This window comes from Oreochromis niloticus, linkage group LG14 (assembly GCF_001858045.2).
Source record: "Oreochromis niloticus isolate F11D_XX linkage group LG14, O_niloticus_UMD_NMBU, whole genome shotgun sequence".
Lineage (NCBI taxonomy): Eukaryota > Metazoa > Chordata > Actinopteri > Cichliformes > Cichlidae > Oreochromis > Oreochromis niloticus.
The window spans coordinates 11,908,898-11,931,584 of NC_031979.2; the positions used below are offsets into that span (position 1 = coordinate 11,908,898).

General features: G+C 41.7%; 1 protein-coding gene across 2 annotated transcripts in view; it reads left to right on the plus strand.

Annotated features, from left to right (window-relative positions):
- The window catches only part of pde2a (phosphodiesterase 2A), a 173,203-nt gene that overhangs the window by 45,224 nt on the left and 105,292 nt on the right, over positions 1 to 22,687 (plus strand). The window contains exons 1-2 of one of the 2 annotated variants that reach the window (XM_005454350.4): positions 9,713 to 9,897; positions 10,156 to 10,246. In XM_005454350.4, the coding sequence (XP_005454407.1) occupies positions 9,863 to 9,897; positions 10,156 to 10,246 (126 nt within the window). In that variant the 5' untranslated portion in view covers positions 9,713 to 9,862. Of the gene's footprint in view, positions 1 to 9,712; positions 9,898 to 10,155; positions 10,247 to 22,687 lie in introns of those variants that run through there. The other variant, XM_005454349.4, reaches the window with a different exon arrangement.

Sequence of the window (22,687 nt, forward strand, 5' to 3'; positions counted from 1 at the left end):
AGCCCCTTACAGCCCTTGAAGCACAGTAAACATAGAGAACATAGAGAAGCTGAAACAGCAAAGGGAGTTTCACACTCCTAAAACTCATCTCATATCTTATAAATGGCTCCTGTAAATAATGTATGTATTCATTACTAACAAAGCCAGTTACAGCCCTTTACGGTGAGAGCATTAAAGCCACATCACAGACAACTACAAACACCAGCACTCTGCGCTCATGACCTGTGAGACTAAATCAATTGCATGCCGCCTTTTGTTGCAGCTTCTGATTTCTTCAAAACCACCCAAGTTACAATTAGCGCAAACCGACGGGCCACACAAAAAACATTTAGTGGAAATCACTGAGCATTCATTGATTCCAGCTTCTCAAATGTCATTAGCTGTTTTTTGTGTGTGTTGTACATAATTGTAGTTGGGAAATCTTTAGACCTACAAAACAAACAAAAGTCTTCTCCTGGGCACTCATTTTAACGAATGTTCTTTTTTTCTTTTGCAGTTTGGGGGTTTTGGACACTTGGACACACTGGCTTGTTTTCAACTGCAATTTATTTTCTTTGAGTTTTTACAGAGGAAAAAAAAAGAAACCTAGAAAGTTTAACTTATCACATTTAGCATCTGTTCTGGAGCCAAGTGATAATCTGGCTCTTAAATTTCCATCTATCACTGCATCCATTTTTTTGCCGCTTATCCGGGTTCAGGTCGCGGTGGCCGCAGTCTCAACAGTCTCTCAAAGCTGCAGACTTCCCTGACCCCAGCAACCTCCTCTAGCTCATCCGGAGGGACACTGAGACGTTCCCAAGCCATCTGAGAGGTATAATCTCTCCAGCGAGTCCTGGGTCTGCCCTGGGGCTTCCCCAGTAGGACATGCCCGGAATACCTCAGCAAGGTATGCCTTATCTTAGGCATGATGCCCGAACTACCTCAACTGACTCCTTATGATGTGGAGGATTTGGCTCTACTCCAAGCCAGTTCCAAACTTGCAAACTGCCTCTTAAATTTAGTTACATAAAATCACTGTCACTTACTAATTTATCTTCACTTCCATACAGTGTTTAAACCTATCAAAGTGCTGGCTTTGCCTGCACCAATAAGAAGCAATTGTTGTTGCTGTAAATCCAGCTGAAGCCTTTGTCCATTATCCGTGAGTGACAGCGACCTTAATATGGACCAAAGGATCAGTTAAGAAGTGCAAGAAACAATTACAGACACAGAGTCAGACATCAGCTTGGGGTCAGTCCAGCTCTTATGTAAAGGTCACTGAAGTCATGGCATTTTGATCAAAGAACAAAATGCAGAGAACAAAGCAGAGTCTGTGTCCAGTCTGTTGCCGGAAGCCCGAGAAAATTGTCTCCTTCTGCACCGTCTCCCGTCCAAAAACGACTCCCTGACAGTTTTATCATTATTCAACATGCCATGCACAACAAATTGACGGTTTTGCAGCACGGCAGGGCCGCTCTCAATATTGCACCCTGAAGATTCCCTTTGAGTGTTTAATCACTTACAGAGCAAATTCATTTTAAAGAGGGAAAGAAAGAAAAGAAGAAAGAAACAAAGGAAGAAGCTGAATTTCACACAGGCTACTTGCTGAACAGCCTCCAATTCCACCAGCAGTGAAGCATCAATCAGTTCGGCTTAGAAGCAAACTCAGAAATGATTCAATTAAGCAGCTGCTCTTGTCTGTTTATATACCTTGTACTTGCTAGGTGAAATGTATTTCTCAGATAAGTATACAGCATAATTAGCTCTTACAGGGTCGGGTTATTGTGCTGCACACCATGTAGGATTTCCAAACAACACAAGCCTATACAGAGATTTCTATAGAGCAGTAAGGTTTCCTTTCCTCTCCTCTTTCTTTCTTTTTTTTTTCCATTTTCATCATCCTCTCATCTGCCTGTACTCAGTTAGTAGACAGCGCGTGTTGGTATGGAAACTGGCTTATAAACCTTTCAGGTTGCCAACGCACTAACTCACATAGCAACCACCAAGCAACCTCTCAAAATTTTGCTTTGTGATTTTTGATGAACAGAAGTCAGAAAGGTTTGTTATTTATGCTGTTTGGATTCTGCTGGCCATGACACAACGCACAGCTCCACTGTTCACACAAAGAGCTTTGGATTTGTAAGGTGCTGTAACCGTTTCAGTGAAATAATGACTCCCACAACATCGGGCTCGAAACTGACTGGTGTATAAATGAAGCGAACTGAGCATTGCTTGAAAAATCAGTCACAGTCATATTAAGACCTTTGCTTAAGAGACACTTTGATCAAACTGTAAAAAAAAAATAAAATGTGGCATCTTGAAAAGTAAAAGAGGGTTTGAATCAGAGGAGTGTGGTGAATACATGCTGTACAAAGGTGAAATATGTGCATGTGTGTTTTCTGCGCTTTTTTCCTCATCCCGGTTGCAACGTTATTGCTGTTTTGTGCGTTCAAATCCATTGTTTGCCAGAGCTATGCCTTGCAGAGGAGACTCGGGTTGACAAAGGCACTGCAGTGTTGAAACACGTTATCAATACAAACAGAGCAGCTCGCCCTCAAGTGCATGTGTGATTGCCTGCGTGACTTTCCAAAGGAGGGTGTGTCGTTGTTGCCTTCCTGCTGTTGTTTTACTGCTTGTTTTGTTTAAGGAAATTAGTTATGAGTAAAAATAAGTTTAAGTAATTTTCACACACATGCTCAGACATACACCTCCCTCTAAACTGTTAGTCGCACGCTACGTGGAGTATTTCTTTAAACCGAGCAACTTCACTGTAATGGGAGATGACAGAGTTGCAGTACTGACGGGCAGGAATCGCACCAGTAAAAACGCCCACAGACAGAGTGAATAAAGGTTTGCACATTGCTCTGTAATGGCTTTGCAGTGAAGAAAAATCGGTGGGTGCTTCATGATCATATTCAGTATTTTAGCATGTGGTGAACAGTTCAGCCCAGAGGTTGAGGGTCGTGCACGTTCCTGTACAAGGTTGCACGTTGAGAGGCAGTCTGGTCTGACTCCGAATGACTGCAATTACTAGTCTGCAAATAACTGCTGTCTAATTTATAAATGCAGACTGATTGCCAGAACATTGCAATCGGTCTGGGTCAGTTTGCACTGATCAGCACAATTTGTCTGCAGTACCTCTCATTGCAATAAGGAACTCAACTCAACTGGTTGCCAACTGGTTTTATTTTTGGTTAAATTCCTATATATATATATATATATATATATATATATATATATATATATATATATAAAAGAACCTATATAATTTTGCAGTTGAATTACTGTCCTGCAGAAACTACGCTGATCATTATGACCTCTGACAGGAATAACACTGATTATCTCTTTGTCATGGCACATGTTAGTAGATGAGCTGTATCAGTGAGCGAGTGAACATTTTGTCCTCAAAGCTGATGTGTTAGAAGCAGGAAAAATGGGCAAGTGTAAGGATTTGAACAAGTCTGACAAGAGCCAAAATGTAATGGTTAGATGACTGGGTCAGATCATCTCCAAAACTGCAGCTCTGCAGTTCCCAGTCTGCAGTGATCAGTATCTATCTAAGAAATGAACAGTGGTGAACCAGCGACAGGGTCATGGGCGGCCAAGGCTCAGTGATGGATGTGGGGAGCGATGGCTGATCTGTGTGTCCAACAGACGAGCTACTGCAGCTCAAACTGTTGAAAAAGTAAATGCTGGTTCTGATAGAAAGGTGTGAGAATACACAGTGCATCCCAGTTTGTTGTGTACTGGGCTGCAGAGCTGCACACTAATCAGGATGCCTATGCTGACCTCTGTCCACCATCAACAATGAGCACAGGAGCATCAGAACTGGACCTGGTCTGATGAATCACATTGTCTTTTATTTCACGTGGCCGGTTGAGCATGTGTGAGCGTTGCTTACCTGGGGATCACCTGGCACCAGGATGCATTATGGGAAGAAGGTAAAATTCAGTGTGATGCTTTGTTCTGCAGGGAAACCTCAGGTTCTACCATCCATGTGGATGTTACTTTGACACATACCACCTACCTAAACATTGTTGCAGACCGCATACACTCTTTGATGCAAACAGTACTCCCTGATGGCTGTGGCCTCTTTCAGCGGGATAATGTGCCACAAAGCAGAAATGGTTCAGGAATAGTTTGAGGAGCACAACAATGAGTTTGAGGTGTTGACTTGGCCTCCAAAATCTCCAGTTCCTCAATCTAATCGAGCAACTGTGGGATTTGCTGAACAAGTAAGTGTGATCGGTGGAGGCCCCACCTCCACTGGTGCCAGATACCAGAAGACCCATTCTGGGGTCTTGTGGGGCATATGGATAAATGGGTCAGCGCTGTTTTGACAGCAAAAGGGGGGCCGGCACAACATTAGGCAGGTGGTCATAATATTAGGCCTATAGCTATTTTTGGAGGAATTTCTGTGCGTGTAGGAGTGAGATTTGCAATTTTCACAGATTTATCACAGATAGTTGTCAACTTTACTGCATTCAGTTACAAACCATTCGCACACACGCTCCTGCTTATTGCCATTGTCAAGAGTCAAGACATTTCATTGCCGAAGTTCCTTGTGTAAGGTCTCAGTAATGTTTGAGGTGCCTTGGCCTCTAAGCTGTTTTTCCTAGTGCGACTGTAAAGTTATTAACAACTCGTGTAGATAGATTTGCCTTCTCCATCCTGCAGTTTGTGCTTTTGTTCTTCTATTTATTTATTTATTACTTTTATCTGTTATTTATTTATATGTCCTGTTTGCGGTTTGTCATCCCACTGTGCTCGTTTCTGTCTTCCCTTTGCTCTCACCCTCCAACTGGTTCCAGCAGATGGCTGCCACCGTCTGACCCTGGTTCTGCAGGAGTGTTTCTTCCTTTTAAAAGCAGGTTCTTGTTACCCACTGTCAACCAGGGGTTGGTCACTTTAATCAATAACTGGGTGTCTGACAATTCACTAATAGGTTCCATGATGGATTGTTTCAGCACTGTGTGCAAAGCTAAGGTAAAACATTGTGCGTTACATGAGGCATGACTGCTATTGTGCACAATAAGTCGTCTTTGCGAGGTGGTTCAGATCCATTTGAGTTTTATCAGCCTTATCTAACAATCTTATATCCCCACTATGAGCATGATCAAGTAATTCCTCTCTTTGTCCTTACCTGCTCCTCACACAGTAGAAACACTTCTCCGAATGCACTTTGCTCATCAAGCGGAGCACATCCCATCTTGAAAAAGGAATCGCTATTGTTTTACAGAAAAGGGTCAAGTTGCACAGCCCCCCTTTCAAGCTTTGATGGAGGTCTGAAATGAAAGTAAAACAAAAGAGGGCTGATTTTGGAGAAATCTGCATTGAAAAGGAATCCTTTCATTTACATTCTTGTAATATTCTCAGAGAAAAACAAATAGTGAAATGTCAGTACGGTTGTAAATAGCTGTAATCTACCAGCTGTAAGGCTGTTATCGGTCTTTAATCACAGGGTACTATAATATGTACATAAAACTGCATAAAGACTGCCCTGTAATTAGCATCGTAATGATACGGTTAAATAGAGAGATAAACATAACAAAACATAAATACATCATTGTCTTAACTCTGTTTGGCTCAGTCGCATCGGAGGGGGCGCTGCTAGTGTGGAGGATGAGGAAGACTTACATTCAACTGACACCTAAGTGTATGTGTGTGTGTATGTGTGTGTGTGTGTGTATGTGTGTGTGTGTGTGTGTGTGTGTGTGTGTGTGTGTGTGTGCATCAGGATGCTGTTAATATATCTCCACCATTATGTAGATTAGCCCTATTCCCCTGAGTGCAGCTTTACTGTTTAGTGCTTTCAATCACTCAAAGAGAGTCCGGACAAAAGCGAGCTCTGGTTTTCAGCATATACACACTTCCAATCACTGTTTTTTTTATAGACATTATATAAATCTCATAAGTTCACATGTATGTTTTATTCATAAGGACAATACACAACTGTTAGAGCACGGTTACTGGCTGGATCATCATCCGATCCCATGTTCACTGATTACTAATTATGGCCCTTCACATTGGATTCAGGCTGCCAGAGTTTGTGTTTGTCTGTGTGTGTGTGTGTGTGTGTGTGTGTGTGTGTGTGTGTGTGTGTGTGTGTGTGTGTGTGTGTGTGTGTTTGTGTTTGTTTTACAGGTCTGTGTGTGAGAAAGAGCAGTTGGGTGAGTAAGTGATCACGGGGTGGGTTTGTGTGTTGATTGCATTTGAGCAGCCCTGGTTTTAATCAGAAACAGGAGATCAATATTCTCTTCAGCTGTACTACGGCAGCAGTAACGTTGAGAACTGTGTTTCCGTGTTCGCGCGTGTGTGCATGTGTGTGCATGTGTGTAAAAGGTAATCTAGATCACCGAGTCCACGGCAGATGAAGAGGGACAGTCTTTGAGGAGAGTTCGCTTTGAACTAACCCATTTTGAGGTGTGTGTTTGTAGTTCTGCTTGTGTTTCTGAGTATATGTAAGGGCCTGCTCTCCTGCCTCTGTGAGTGTGTGCCATACAGAGTTGATGATATGAACTGTGTGCTGTGCTGATTATCTCTTTGTGTCTTGCAGCTATTAGCCAACACAACACAGTCGATACAGTCTGAGCTTGCGCTGTACTGGAATAACCCTTCACTGTTTACAAAACAGGCAGCCGCTGGGTTTGATATTAGAGCATTTTATATCCGAGCACTCTCACCTCAGCATAACCCCATGAGCCAGGGCTTAACCTCTGACTGCCTGTGAACTCTATAAATTCATAAAGGATTCAACTGGGTTTGGTTCTTAAATTTAGTGTAGTGATAAATTCATAAAATAACATGTGCCATTAATTATTTGTCCAGCATGAGCATGTACATTAGAGCAACAGTACTACTCAAAGACAGTACACTATGTGATTTAGTATGAATGCTTAACCTTGAATTTATTTCAGACAATTTCAGCCTTCAGTGAACACATCACAACAGTGCTTAGTTTTGATTGTTTTTCCAAACAATTACCATTATCTTTCCCGAGTCAGGCCAATTTTCAGCATTTGAACCGAAGCCGCTTACTTCATTTGAATCGGTCCGTCGTAATCCCACACTGTGGCTGTCTGTCTGTGATAGCTTCAAATCTGTACTCAGTTAAGTGGCCTAGCTTTTAGCAAACTATCATGCAAATACCTACAATGTATTAAAAATAACAAGAATTACCGGCAGAGTGTTGACTTGATACAACTGCTTAAGAAGAGCATCCGCTAACATGTGATCTGACTTTGTAAGCGTGTGTAGCCGTGGTTTGTTGTGAGTTTGATAGACTTGCATTAGACAGACTCCATTCAGCCTGTTTGACAGCTTCATGCTAAATGTCCTGTCGCTGTCAGCATCACTCTAGACTCCGATATGATAAATCTGCTGGCTGATTAAAAGCATCGAGCTCCGGTGGTGTGTGACTGTGTTTCTGCTAAGCTGGTTTTTCGGATAAATTAGGGTTCCTTCTGCTTTTGATTTTCAGGATTTATTTTCAAAGGTTTTATTCTGTTTTATTTAGAATTAAGAAAACTCCATCAATAATAAATGCGGGTGTGAAAAAATGAAAGGGCCAACAATGTAAGTGAATCCTTTTTTTTAAATACTTCTAGACACTGTGGGGAGTTTTAAATGATTCTTTATTGCATTTGAAACCATGTGCGATGGTAGGAGACCCAAGTAACACCAGAGCAATCTCACTTTTCTTCTCCTGTTGCTATATCATAAAATGTATAGCCTGAAGGTTTGAGCGCAAAGATTTCCTTTATCAGCCCGAGAAGGTCACGTGATGTGATTAAAACAACAACCAAATTTTGTGAATTTGTTTGCTTAAAAACAAAATAAGACTTTATCAAAAACCAAAGGATGTTGCCAGACAAATTTTAATTATCTATCCTTGTTACTTTTGCAACAACAGCTTTTCCACATCTGACTTCACTGTCATGAATTTTCATGAATTTCCAAATATCTGCAAATAAATACAATTATTTTAAGTGGTTGCGCAAATAACCAGATGTTTTTGGGTTGTGTTTTTTTGGGGGGGGGAGTTTCTAAAGTCTGTGCAGATGTCGAGGAGAAAGGACAGTGGAGTTTTAAACCAGAATGTGTAACACAGTCCTGTAGAGTGAGAAGTGTACTGATATTCAAGGACAAAGGTGCAGAGCTATAGTAACTGCAGAGGGCTAATGCTGATGAGTGAGCCTATGAACAAATGTGGGAGAGACATTCTAGCTAGGTTAAGAATAGAGATGACGATAACTGAGCTGCAGTATGGCGTCATGCTGAGAAGGATCACTACAGATGTGATGTTTGCTTTGAGAGTGTTAATGGAGAAGTATAGAGAAAGTAGGGACCAGGTGAAAAGAGCCTGGAGAGGTGGAGGCATATGCTGGAGAGAAGAGGAATGAAAAACAGTAGAAGCAAGACAGAATACATGTGTGTGAATAAGAGGAAGAGAGGTGGAAAAGTGTAGATGCAAGTGGTAGAGACAGTGAAGCTAGATACATTTTAAATACTTGGGGTCAGCCATCCAAATCAACTGACAGTGCACAAGAGAGGTGAAGACAAGAGTCCAGGCAGGGTGATGTGGGTGGAGACAACTGTCAGGGGTGATGTGAGGCAGAAGAAGCAGCAAGAGTGAAAGGGAAGGTTTACATGATGGTAGTGAGACCTGCTATGATGTATGGTTTGGACAGTGACTCTAACAAAAAGACAGGAGGCAGAGCTAGAGGTGCCTCATTGGGAGTGACCAGGATGGAAGAGAAATGAGTACATCAGAGGAACAGCTTAAGTCGAGCAGTTTGGAGACAAAGTTAGAGAGGGAAGGCTGAGATGGTCTGGACGTGTGAAGAGGAGGGAAGGTGGCAATGTTGGACAGATGAAGTTGCCAGACAGAAGGAAAAGAGGAAGACTACAGAATAAGATTCATGGATGCAGTGAAGGAGGACATGCAGAAGCTTGATGTGACGGAGGAAGATGATGGGGACAGAGTGAGATGGAGCCAGATGACCAATAATTTTGTGGATGGATGAATGACACAAACACATTTCTGACCATAACAAAAATACCTAACAGAATAAAGCAGTGAATTAAAATTTTATATTCGAAAGGTCAAAGGTCAGCTTCAGTGTGACATGATGCCGTGCAAATAGGAAATAAATCTATTCAGAAGGTGAGCTTGTGATTATATTTCTGAGTTTGGGACTCCAACACTGGCTGCTGATTGTAGAGATCTTCTGTGATGCTCGGTTGATGACGTTAGGAAAGCATCCATGTTTTAGAATTTGTAGCTTCTTTGCAGCCACATCCATATTTGAATCATGCCTGCAGTTTTGTTCCATTAGAATTGGCTCATGAACAAATACAGGGAGTTTTATTCTGTCTTGGTGAACTGACAAACCAACAAAAAAGCAAGAAAACACAGGTAACAAAGCCAAGTAAAATCAGTTTAACCTGACATTTTATTACTATATACATATTTTTATATATAAGAACATGTTACCAGAAGCAAACAACAAAACCGAGATGGTAATTCTATTTCTTTTTTTAAAGTCGGTCCATTATGTGTGTCTTTATAACAGTGTTCCCTTCAGCGTACATACTGACAGTAGAGAGATGAATCATGGGGAGGGTTTGAGGGAGGCGGTAAGACCCAGAGGAGGAACATAGAAAGAGAAAAAGAGAGAGAGAGCGAGCATGAGAGAGAGGTGGGAGGAGAGAGGAGGAGGGACTGTGTTCACTCTCAGCTCTATGCATTGCAGCTCGTGGAGTTAGCGCGCCAGTGTGCGTCTCAGCCTGCCAGCGCGAGTGTGTGCTTCGGTACTTCGCCGTGTGTGCGAATGTGTGTGTGACTCCGGCGCTCTCTCTGCGTACGACAGGTGGAGATGACATGACTGCGCTTGAGAGGAAGAAAGGAAAGGACCTGTAAGGACTTCACAAACACATTCACCTTTTTTCTCCCCTCCTACATTCCCTCACACACACCTTTAAATTCTTGCACCTTTCAGATGTAGGAAGAGATAAATTGTTGTGTCTAGGAGTGTGTGTGTGTGTGTGTGTGTGTGAATGGAAATGCTCCTTTGCCAGCTTATCACTTAGAGTCTGACAGCTGGCGTGCACAGAGGACAACTCAAACATGCAGACACACACAGAGGTCCTGACTGCTGTTTTTGATCCCTACAGACGTGGTCAGCAAGTGTTCCTGCGTCCTGACGAGAGTTCAGCTCCAGCCCTGAGTGCCAGACAGTCCACCACGCTGTCCGAACAACTCCAGGTAGGATCTCTTCTCTTCTCTTCTCTTCTCTTCTCTTCTCTTCTCTTCTCTTCTCTTCTCTTCTCTTCTCTTCTGTCCACACTGCCTGAAAAACAGGATGCAAAATCCTCTGCGCCCTCTGCCCTCTATTCTGTTTCATCTTCCTTTCAATTATAAACAACAATACTGATTTTTTTAAACATTTTCCTTCAACTCTCCGGTTTTCCCAATATACAATCAGTCTCATCGTCCCTTCCTTTGTCCTCCCTTTAACACACACACCCCCACTGTCTCTTTTTTTGTCCCTCTCTATTCTATTTTTTGGGGGGGTGCTAATGATGACTTTTTGTCTGTGGAAGGTAAGTTTCAGCTCCTGTTGCTTTCTCTCTTTTTCTGTTGATTGAGTCACTGAGAGGCTTATTACTTCTCTGCATGTGTGTGTGTGTGTGTGTGAAAGAGAGAGAGAGAGAGAGAGAGAGAGTGGGGGGAGGTTGGGTGGGGGGATAAGGAATGGAAAGATGAAACATAAAGCAGCTATAAACATGAAAGGTAGGAAATTAAAGACAGTGCCTTTTCTTTCAATGGCAGATGAGCCCTGTGCACTGTAGTCTCTATTCACTTGTGGTGTGCTTGTTTGCACGTGTGTGTGTGTGTGTGTGGGTGTGTATGTGTGTGTTTGTTTTAGGCTAACAGTTAAATTGCCGCTGTTTGTTCTTGCGGTCCCCAGATCAGCAAGCCTCGTGTTGTTTCATCTTTCCTACTTCCCCCTGCATCCTGTCATCCCTACTGCTCCTTATTTTGCATTTGTATGATTTATGACACGCAGATGCATAAAATCTAAAATTGCTACCCTCTGTTATATTCACATGTGCCGTCAAGCAGCGTGAGCGTATGCGTGCATTTGTGAGTTATATTGCTGAGAGATATAGTGTTGGGAGTGGAATTAAAAAAAGGAAAAAAAGAAAGAAAGTTTGATTGGCTGCCAGTGTTGACATGTTGTGCTCAGATTCAATTACCTAGATATATGCTCACAGGGGTGTAGGCGCATGTGCAGTGTCACACATGCGGGTTAGGTGATAAACATAAAGAAATGCTTTATCCGTGTCAGTGTTTCTGAGAACAAAGACGTGCTGGACACCTAAACATGGGTCTGAAAAATCTACTGTGGTGTTTCCCGACACTTTTTTTGTCCACATGTTGCTTCATGTAAAAAACATTACTGCCTTTTGTGTGTTTGACTGCAGCGACGTAGTTCTTTTATTCTTGCGGCCTTCATTCGTACACACCTGCCTGCAGGTACGGTATGTGTGTATCTGCCTTTACGCTGAAAATGCATTTGTGCGTCAGATGTCCACGTACGTGTTTCCACACTCAGGTTACACGGCTGAAAGTCCTGTCCAACTGCATTCCTCTCTTACAGCCTGTTTTGTTTGTTAATGGTTAGTTGTCGTCACCCGTACTGTAATTCCTTGTGTGATTTGGTCTGGAGGGAGCGTAACGCCCTGCAGTAGGACGGCCTGAAGCGTCACAGTTGCTACAGGTTACAAAGGGAGAGAAAGTTTTTGCATTCATTTTCTTGAGTGCAGTTTTGTCCACAATAAAGTATTTTTGTGACACCATGGATCTTACAGTACTCTGGATGGCAGATAAGTAGGAGCTGGAGGGGTGGAGGGCGATTAAGAAGAACCTCAGTGTTCGTATCTGCTGTCATGCATCACTGAAATTATGAGATTTGTGAGTTTATACAGTGATGGAGTAAAATGCATTCGCTTATATGCTGCCTTGTACGTGCCTGCGAGACAGTGCGGCAGTAAAAGCAGCAGACTCATCTCTCCTCAGTCTCCAGTGAAACAGATGTGAGGATTAGTTCATCAGGGAATGGGAGGTTGTTTAACAAAATAATTATTTTTGTGGATTCTTCTCACTCTCCACTCCACTGGGTGTCTGTGTGTCAATACAAATTATTATTATTATCATTTTGGCTTCATAGATGCTTATACTCACACAAACATGCTTCACTCCAAAGTCTCTGAAGTGTTTACGTACACGTCTGCGAGCTCTGTGACTTTCAACAAGTGCGTGCAGAAGCAACACTTGTGGACAGGTGTGTTCATTCACCTTTCTCCTCCAGCTCCCAGTTATCCGCTATCCTTGTCATTTTCTCATTTCTCTGCACAGATGTTTCCACGTTTTCTTCTCATTTAGCCAAAGATGACGGGCACGGGTTAAAAGCAGGGGAAAATTCTGCACTGAATGTTAAGGTGGAAGAAAAAAAGCCCATTTGAATTACGAAGGAAAAAAACCCTGTAATTATTTCTGTGTGTGCGTGAGGGGATTTGAGTGTGTGTCCCAGAACTCCAGAGACGAGCTCCCCTGATAGCTTGACCTTAATGACATGAAAGTGGTTCTGCTGAATGGAGTAGGTTTAGCCCACTGGGGGTTTGCGTTGTATAGTGTTATAATTGTGAGTTTGAGGAGCGAGGGTTAGACTCTGTGCTCTGACCTCACCGCTGGAAGAGAAAGCTTTCTTATGGGGGTTAAAACATGACTATTGCATTAGTTGCACTGGGCATGTATCTGCTTGCTCTATATGAGCGTGCCTGCCCTTGAGATAAAAGTGTTAATCTGATCTGACGACAAAGGTTTAAGAAAACCATTTTACTTGTTGCTTGCGTAAAGTGAAATATTTTATACATTTTTACCTGTTCATACAGTCTGATCTAGTGGTTGTGGGCAGATCCGGGTGTCCACAGTTCATTTGCATACATGCAAAACAATAAGACATAGAGCTGAGCTCACAGTAAAGCTACTGACGCACTGCTCTTTCACTATTAGTCAAAATAGCTTGTCTTATCTCGTTATTTTAAGCTTGGCTTATACTCCAAAAAGGTATTTATTTAATCTTGAATTCTCTTTTGGAGCCAGTAGAAGGAATCACTGAAAAAAAAATCCATCCACTGTAGCCAGAGTCTGATGCAAAAAGTCGCTAATATCCCGCTAATATCAAACATTTTCCTTTTGAAAGGAGACATCAGGAAGCAGCGCTGTTGCCCTTAAGCCCTGATGTGGCCTTTTCAGCCTCGTGTGAAACCTCCAGAGTGTAGTTCTTCTTGTCTGACTTGATTTTATCCTCAATAATATACCACCGATGCGACATGGGGCTGTAAGCAGCGAACCTGGAGCTTCATATTCAGCGGATTCAGCCAAATACACACACCGCTGATCCCATTGTTGTTGATCAGGCAATTGAAACAAATCGCCTCAAATGGTCGCAGAAGACCAGTGACCTGTGTGTGTGTGTGTGTGTCGCTGAACTGCATGTGAGGTGGTGTGGGTGTGCCGCTACATGGAAGGTGGATTGTCAGTCACTTCGCAGCGGCAGATAACCTCAAATTACACGACCCTTAAAACCTGCAGGAGCAGGGTCGTGAAGACTCAAGTGACTCACGAGCATTGTAGTGAGAATATTTTAAAGTGCTCTTCATATAGATGATGGCAGAGCACAGAGTGCGTGTCTCATCGCCTGCGTGCCTGCATCTAAATTATACCTCAGTCATGTGTAAATTCTTTAAATGCAAAGTCTGGAATCATGCATTAAATGTACCGCACAGTCACAACTCCAAAGATATCTAAAGCTGTGCAACAAATAAGGAGACTGCATCATTTTACACGATGGGAAGGACGTTTACATGCAGCAGAAACCACATGGAGATCAGATTATCTGGAGGATGATTTGCTTGCTATGTGTGTCTTGTACATAATATTGTGGAGCTCCACATACTCGCAGTCTTACAGTTAATATCCAGCATGTATGAGCTTCTGCTCTGGGTTTTATTGCGCTGATCGATTGTGGCACAACTGAAACTATGGGGAGCAGGATTCATAAGGTTTTCCAATTCCCAACGCAGTATTTCGATTCCAAACCTCGAGGGACTGGGTAATAACAGGTAGGTGTGTCATGCATGAGCAGTGGCTGCAGCGGCGGAGAATGTGCAGTGAGGTGACAGCTTGAATCGATTGCCCGTTCGGTGAAGGCAGCAGGCAAGCTTGGTGGCTCATTAACTGATGTAGACAGCGGTGCTCGGTGAGCTTGTTGCGTGATTGCCTGTGGACTTTGTTTGATTTTCTGTAAATGTTTTGGAAAAGTACAGTATTGGACCAGACAACAATAGTTTGCTTTAAATATTAGGATTCTGTATATGCCGTGCTCTCTGCTGGGAAAGAAACTTTTCGGTGAACTTTACTCTTATGGACGTCCATTTTTCAATTTGATTGTGTTGTGCACAGAGCAGCACCAACCTGTGCATGATCAAAAACAGAAACCCCTCCTCCTTGTAGCAGAATTGCTGAACCCGAGGCTCAGAGTAAACACGAAGCAATAATAAGCTGTTTAATTAAATCAAACTCAGCAGATATTCATTCGTACAGCCTGTGTTGTTCTGCTTTGATGTTTTAATCAAGGACAGTTTCAGTTTGTTTGCAGATCAAACTTCGTAGTGAGCGTTATACTGTATAGCCTAAAGGGAAAATAGACCACATTTCTTTTCATTGTCTTTTTGTGCAAGTGTCAGTTTCAAGTTTACACACCATCATTCTTTATCAGTCATGTCATTCGTAGGTTTCATTGCAGTAATCTTAAGACATTCATCCTTGCTTAGCCCCAGTGCAGAAGCAAAGAGGAAGGTTACCTGCTTTGGTTGTAATAATTTGTCTTCTACTTTAATGCAAATGAAAGAATCCAAAAGTCATTAAGAGAACTGATGAAAGGTTTTAATTAAAGGTGCCTGATGATGTGAGCCACAACTACAGTATGTTGTGCAATGCTCAAAACACTTAAATCACACCAGAAGCTGATCAATGAAATAAGCAGGTTAAAAATCAACATTAAAATCTGAAATCAAAGCCCGATCTGACTTGGATGCACTTTGGACAAGATCTGTAAATGCTCCTGATGAGATGGTGGATGGTGTCCTGGGGGATCTCCTTCCAGACAGGGATCAGGGTATGAGTTAGCTCCTGATCAGTCTGTGGTGCTATCTGTTGGTGACAGGTGCATCGATGTAAAAACTCCCTGAAGTTCTCATTAGATTCAGGTCTGGGACAAATCAGGGCTAGACAATGGCATCAGTGCCTCCTTCATTCAGGGATTGCCTACACATTCTGGCCTCATGGGGCAGCGCATTGTCCTGCACCAGGAGGAACCCACCCCTAGCGTAAGGTGTGACAATAGGTGAGGATTTAATCCTGCTAACATCAATCAGGCTACAGCTGGCTAACACGTGGAGGTCTGTGCGACCCTCCAAGGACGTGACCTCGCATTTCATCAATGACCTATTGCCAAAACAGCTGGATGATGTTGCAGGTACCACTGTGTTCGCCACGTTGTCTCCAGACTCTTCATGTCTGTCGCATGAGCTCAGTGTGAATCTGCTCTCATCTGTGAAGAGAACAGGGCGCCAGTAGCGGACCTGTCAGTTCTGGTGTTCTCAGGCGAATGCCAGTCGAGCTACACGATGCCGGTCTGTGAGCACAGGTCCCACTAAAGGACCTCAGGCCGTCGTGCCACCCTCATCGAGTCGGTATCTGACAGTTTGGTCAGAAACATGCACATGAGTAATCCGCTGGAGGTTATTTCGGGCTAGGTGATTGCCCTTCAACTGCCCTGTCCAGCTCTCCACATGTAACAGCTCAACTCGGATATTTCCTCTACACTGTTGAGACAAAGACACCTTTTTGCAATATGGATGTGCCATCCTGGAGGAGCTGGACTACCAGTATGGGCTACAGGCACAGTCTCATGCTACCAACACTGACGAGAAAAAAGCAAAAGAAGAGGAAAAACACTCAGGAGGTTTAAATAATAAGAAAGAAATGATCTATGGACAGCAGCTACAAGACCAAACAACTTTGTTGGTCTTGTGTTATTGTCGCCTCTCTGTTGCACCTGTTATCACTTTCATTTGCATCAAAGCAGGTGAAATGAACTCACAGTGTTTCGTGATTTCTAACTGGACAGATTACAGTTTTTCTCAGTTGCTTTGGTGCATTTCTCACAACAGAATTGATCTCTGCACCACTACTAAGGCTCTTCTCAAAACAATTAGTGCAAACTGCAAAACATGGTGGATAACTTGCAAAAGTGAGTCACTTCATCAAAAAGAAAAGGCAGTTGTTCAAAAGCAAGTCAGTTGCTCAAAATAAGTAGTCAATGCTTCAAAAGCAAGTCCCTTAATCAAAACAGATAATATATTCATCAAAAGCAAGTACTTATATCAATCAAAGTTTCTGGGCTGTCACAATTACAAGTCAGTACACCAGCACCTTTGGTCACAAAATCAAATGGTTTGAACATGTTCTCATTGTGACGGATTTCTTTGTAGGTGCTTCCCAATGACATGTCAAGTCTGAAAACCATAAATTGTAAAGGAAACTCAAGACACTTCATATGCACTCTTGATAATATTCAATTGAACCTGTGCACAGCATTGTGCAACTGGGGAAATACAATAAATCAAATATTTTACAGCAAACATAAACTCACTTAGACAGTAAACCTTACTGCAGTAGTTATGAAACAAAAAAACCCCCCTGAAAAACAGATACTGCTGCATATCAGTCATTGATATCTAGACGCTCCCGTCTGTCTGCCCACATATTTGCATCAACATCACAGCGAATGTCAGCTCTATCGTTGCATCGGGGAAAGTATCGTCTGGAGTGTCGAATCCACCCTCTGCAGGACTCTGCTGTGATGTCATCACAAGCTTTTGTAGATTCAGTATGCACCTCATGCCAATCCTGTCTGTTGGTTTACATTATATATATACTTGTAGAGTAGGGGATACTGTAACGCGATTCACCTGTGACTGGGTAGAAGAGGCTTTTCATTGGTTGCAAGTAAGAGTAACACACACCAATTTTCATTAGTGTGAGATAAGGTTCACCTGAGAAAAGTCATTTATGGAGATTTTCATGGAAACTCCTTAAAAATAGGGTTTTCAAAATGGGTGTACAAATTGTTTGACAAAATGTTCAACAATTTTGAGTGCACTGACACAAGCAATGAAATGAAGACTATTAGTTGTATGGACAATGACTATTCAGCCGGTACAAGTATAAATAATTGTGACATTCATGATAGAAGCAAGGAGATAGTGATGAATAGCAAGTCAAAAGTGACCATTCTTTAGATATTTGTACTTACTCAACTGCTTCATGGCCAAAGGCATTTGCCTTTGGACGAAATGAACATGAAACCGCCACAAGGTTGTGCCAAAACGACTACATGTTGTGGAGGTTGAACTAACTATTGTGCAAAGTTTAATTCTGTTGTGAGAAATGCACCAAAGCAACTGAGAAAAACTGTAACACTCCTGAGGTTTAGCTGACTTTGTGTTATAGTGAGTGCTATACTCTCATTTAATATAAGTGATTGTTTTCTTTTACATATTTAAATTTGCAGTGGCTACAAATATCACAATACCTTTACTCTACAATTTTCACTACCAAAATCAACTTTTACTTGTACTAAAACTGTAATATTAATGTATTTTTGGTTAGTAAGAATTAACCAGAGTATGTGGTTGAGGTATTTCTACCTACTTTACATAGTTTGGTTGTTTCGTCCCGTGGCTCCCAGATGAGGATTTTGGAGCATGGTTAAATTTATGTATTTTTACTTAATGATGGTTGTTAGGAAACTTTATATTATTAAAAAGCAAAGTTGCTTCAAACTTTTTTTTCTGCATTGTTAAGATAAAAGATAGTGCTTTTGCTTATTTGCCTTCTTGTCCTGCTGTGGTGGCATTTTTCCCGTGGCGGGGCTTTCTGTGGCTGAGTGATGCAAATCCAGACAGAGGGGAGAGGGTGTTTTACTTTACAGGGGCACAGCAGTGTTGCATTACATGCTGTACGGTTCAAAGCAATGAGAAGAAATTCAAGTTCAGACCATCGGGCTTCGCCTGCCATGGCACTTTGAATTACACATTCTGATAAATGACTGCGGACACAAGGGCACCTTCACTCCACAACAACCCTCTGTGAGCGCTGTATATATGCGTTGTGTGCGTGCGCATGTCAGGGTTAGCGCTTTTTCTTTGATAAATGGACTGTATTATTCAGAGCTGCTGAATTTTATCTCAAGTGGATCCCTGTGGGGCATTGAACAAGCTCTTTCTCCTTCTGCTTGCATGCGCGTGTTCACATACCCACAGACCGTTACTCTCACATATCTGCAGGTAAATATGCTGTACGGCTGTATATTTGTTGTCCAGGCACCCTGCTGAGTTGCAAAACTCCAAAAAGAACGAGTAGGCATTCGAGCCCCCCCCCTTTCATTCAGACAGAAAGGTGATAATCACGACACGTTCTTTGTCAGCTGGCAATGTTGATATGACGAAAAACAAGGCAAGCAGGCACGAGAGTTTCCAAAGACTGCAGCCAAACACTACGAGGCCACAAAAACTGTTGCCGTGGATGGTTTCCATTAATCACGTTCTTGCATTTTAATTGATTGTTTCGCCTCTAATAAGGTTAAAGATGAGATATAGTTACTCATCCTTTAATTGCGGGCTTGTTCCTCAGCTGCTCTTGTCCTCATATTGAAGTGCTTTGGGCGCTGACTCTGAACCCCAAACTGAGGGCTGTACTACGAAGCACGATTTCATCATATCCAAATAACTTTAGGGTTTCTGTGCTATGAAGGCAGTTCACTTCTTATCGGGTACATTGCCATGGTAACTTAACCTGCTGTGGAGCAGGTAATGTTGGAAGATCCTTTAGACCTAACGTCTAATGTTAGCATCAGGGAAACACAGGGATGCTATTGGCACGAATATGTGATCCTAAAACACCTGTAGACCTTAGTATTACATTTTTGCACATAAAATAAATTCTGTTTTTATATTTATTCTTTCCTCAGACTGCAACTGGAAGAATAAAAAACTAAATCCAACTTTTAAATAGTACGCTTATGAAATACTCAATTATAATCCATCTGATTTTCTCGTGTCCTTGCGAGAGAGCTATGATATCGATAAGTCTGTTAACTTGCACATTCATTATTTTTGCTGGCTTTTCTTCCAGGTTTTATGTTAATGTGCAGGGAAAACACTGAGTTAAGTTAATGAGTTGATAACCAGCTTCATGTGACTGATGCTACAGTAGGGTAAGAGACTCCTAAAAGATACCCCGGGGATGCTGAACCTTCATTGTTGTTCATTTCTGGGCATTTATTTAATGTAGAAATGAAGGTAGGCAGAGATCGGGGGAGACTGACTTGCAAGAAATGGTCCTAAAAATAAAAATAAACTATAATGTTATTGTAATATAACATTTTTTTCCTGCAGTGAACATGACATTACTTCTTATTGTCTCTCCAGTTTGTAACCTGTGGTCACTCACTGGGTTTTAACTAAACACAACCAGTATATTACATTGATTACCAGCCACAGGTCTTGTGCTTTAGAAACTGTGGGTTTTGTTGTCTGTGAACAACAGTTTTGTAATTGCACCACTCATACATATAAACATGAATTAGTTTAGCAAAATATTAAATTAATTAGGAATAAATTAATTTTCACAAAGCTTTTACAGCAAAGCTGTCCACACCAATTAAAAAAAAATTGTAAATATGACATGAAAGTAAAAATTGGGTCTTAATTATTTCCTCACCTCTGCCCCGACAAGAACAAAAAGAAAACGGAGAAGAACTTTGATTTATTCAGCACACAAAAATGCTCCCCAGGGCTCCATGGACATTACTCTTAAGCATATGCGTGGATTCATTAGCCAGCGATCAAGAGAGAAGCATGTAATCCACGCTGCTTCTCGCTTCCTCGGATTTTGGTACATGACATGACTTGCTGCTTCTTAAAGCTCTCTGGCTCTCATGTGTAAAGAAATGGTATATTCGCCCAGTGAGAAATCAGTTTAAATTGTATGCCTGTTAAGAAGAAATGATCTATTCGCCTTTTGCAAAACCCACTTTGCAGTAACTGACCCCTCTCTGAAGCTAATTCGTCTGTGGCCTTGCCACAGTACAACAAGAAAAGTGAAATTGTGAGGTGGCTTTATCTGCCTCCAGGCGCATTCACCACTTTGAGCAAAACAGAAGAAAGAAACAAGCGGTGAGTCATCATTCACCTCATGTAGGCAGAAAGGATATAGAGAAGTTGTTCTGCAACTCTTTCTTAAAGTGATCCTCTACCCAGAAACTCTTTAAGCAAGTACAGCAACAGATACGCCTTTGCAGGCTTTCATGGTGCAAGCTGATGTTTGTCAGAGTTTAATTCAATTCAGTCCAAGGTGCTTTGCATTGTGAGGTAAAGATCATACAATATTTAAGAGGGAGTCCCAGTTATCTGATGATCCACAGTGAGCAAGCAGAGGGTGATGGTGGGAAAAAAGAACTCAGTTTTGATAGGGAGAGACTTTTAAAAGGAAGAGAAAAAAAAGCATAAAAACCAACAACAAACAGGAGAAAATACAAGCTATGGGAGAGGATAGAAAACAGTTAATGGCCTGCCATAGTGGTCCTACAGTATGCACATTATAAATGCATGGCGAGTGAAAAACTAGGGAGTGGAGGAAAACGCTTGGTGCATCATGCCATGTCCTTAATAGCCTGAGTCTGCAGCTCCATAACTAAGGGAGGTTTGTGACCTCGGTCAAAATGGAAGGTTTTTAGCCTCATTTGCTACTTTAATGATAAAAAACCAACTATGTGTTGCTTAAGGTTGCAGGAAACTTCTGGCAGTAACAATATTTTAATGTCAGTTTCTTCAGATTTCTGACTGGCACATCATTAATAATATAACTACACACAGAATAAAGCTATAAGGGCAAGTGTTCGGTCAGTCCAGAGTTTGGTAATGAGCTGCAGTCGGTGTTTTTGCTGCATGTCTGAAAAAATATAAGTCATGAAAAGTTAAAAGGTGGACGTACACATGCCTCATCGTCGGGGTAGTCTGCAGGGAGAATCCAATTAACATTTCAACATCAACAAAAACTTAAGGAACTGGTCTCAGTAAAACTTCAGGTGATTTTAAAGTAGTTACTCCAGGCTGCAAGTTTTTGGATTGTATTATCCGTGTTTCAGGCAGCAGGCAATGAGTTTTAGGGTTTATTGGCTCCGAAGTTTATAAAATTTGGTTGTTTTTGTATTTTTATTTTTTATCGCCTGTATTTCAGTCTACTTAACTTGAGTTTATGCAACTCTGCTGGTTGCACTGCTTTCTTTCTTCACCAGGGATCTCTTGTAAAAGACATTTTTAATTTCAGGAGAGTCCTATTTTCCTGGTTAAATAAAGCTTAAATAAATAACATGAATTTCAGAGAATTATGAATCATTGTTTGGACGCTGTAAGTGTGAGATGAAGTGCAGCATAACAATACATTACCCTTCTTTTATCTAAGCGCCAAAGCCATTTAGGCTTTATGGGATTTCTTAGCCAAAAGCTGCATGTGCGTCCATCACGACCACTAAATTTTTCTTATTCTATTTTGAGGATGGCAAAGACATCCTGTAATATTATATAACGTAAATTTAGTTTACCAGGCAACAAAAAGCATGCATATATAAACATATGTCTCACCTTTTTCTGTGTTTCTTGCTTCATCCCACTCATGCCTGTGCCTCATAAAAACAACCTTTTTTTTACTCAACAACTGTTCACTAGTTTATGAGCAACGGCATAAAATCCAAAACTTAAGGTGGGTGGCCTGCCCACGCTTCTTTTCCCAAAAAAAAAAAAAGTAGATGGTTTTCTGTTCATCTGGCATCACTGCAGTAGCTTAACGCCAGCGAGGCCAAGTTAGATAAGGATGTGAGTGCAGAGGCAGAAGAGAGGCAGTATGAATAATAGGTACTGAGAGGTGGACGAGATAGATAGATAGATAGATAGATAGATAGATAGATAGATAGATAGATAGATAGATAGATAGATAGATAGATAGATAGATAGATAGATAGATAGATAGATAGATAGATAGATAGATAGATAAAGAAAAAGGTGCACTTTTCTCTTCACTCTTCATTTCCTTCCTAATGTGACACGGTGTGAATTTTTTGTAGCTGTTTGTGTGTTTTGGTGCTATTCTCATTCTGTCCCATTCAATTTGTGGGCCTTCCATTGTGGTAATAGACCATTACTGAATGGAGACTTGAATAGAGGGGAGAATAAAAGCCAGAGGAAAAAAGAAAAAAGAACTGAGGAAGTGGGTGAAAGAACAGCAGGAGAAGAGGTGTCAGTATGTGATTTCCCCAGGGGATTGAACTAAAATAGAGGGGCGTGTCCCTTTCTTTCTGGGTCTCTCACACTTAGTTCCTGTCCACTTGCAATGTGTAGTTGCTTGTGTGTGTGTGTACTGTATACGCCTATGCAGTGTACTGTGCCACTTTCAGTGTTGACCTTTATATATGCTTCTAACGTGCTCAAGTTTTCCTATCGGAGAGGTTTCAGT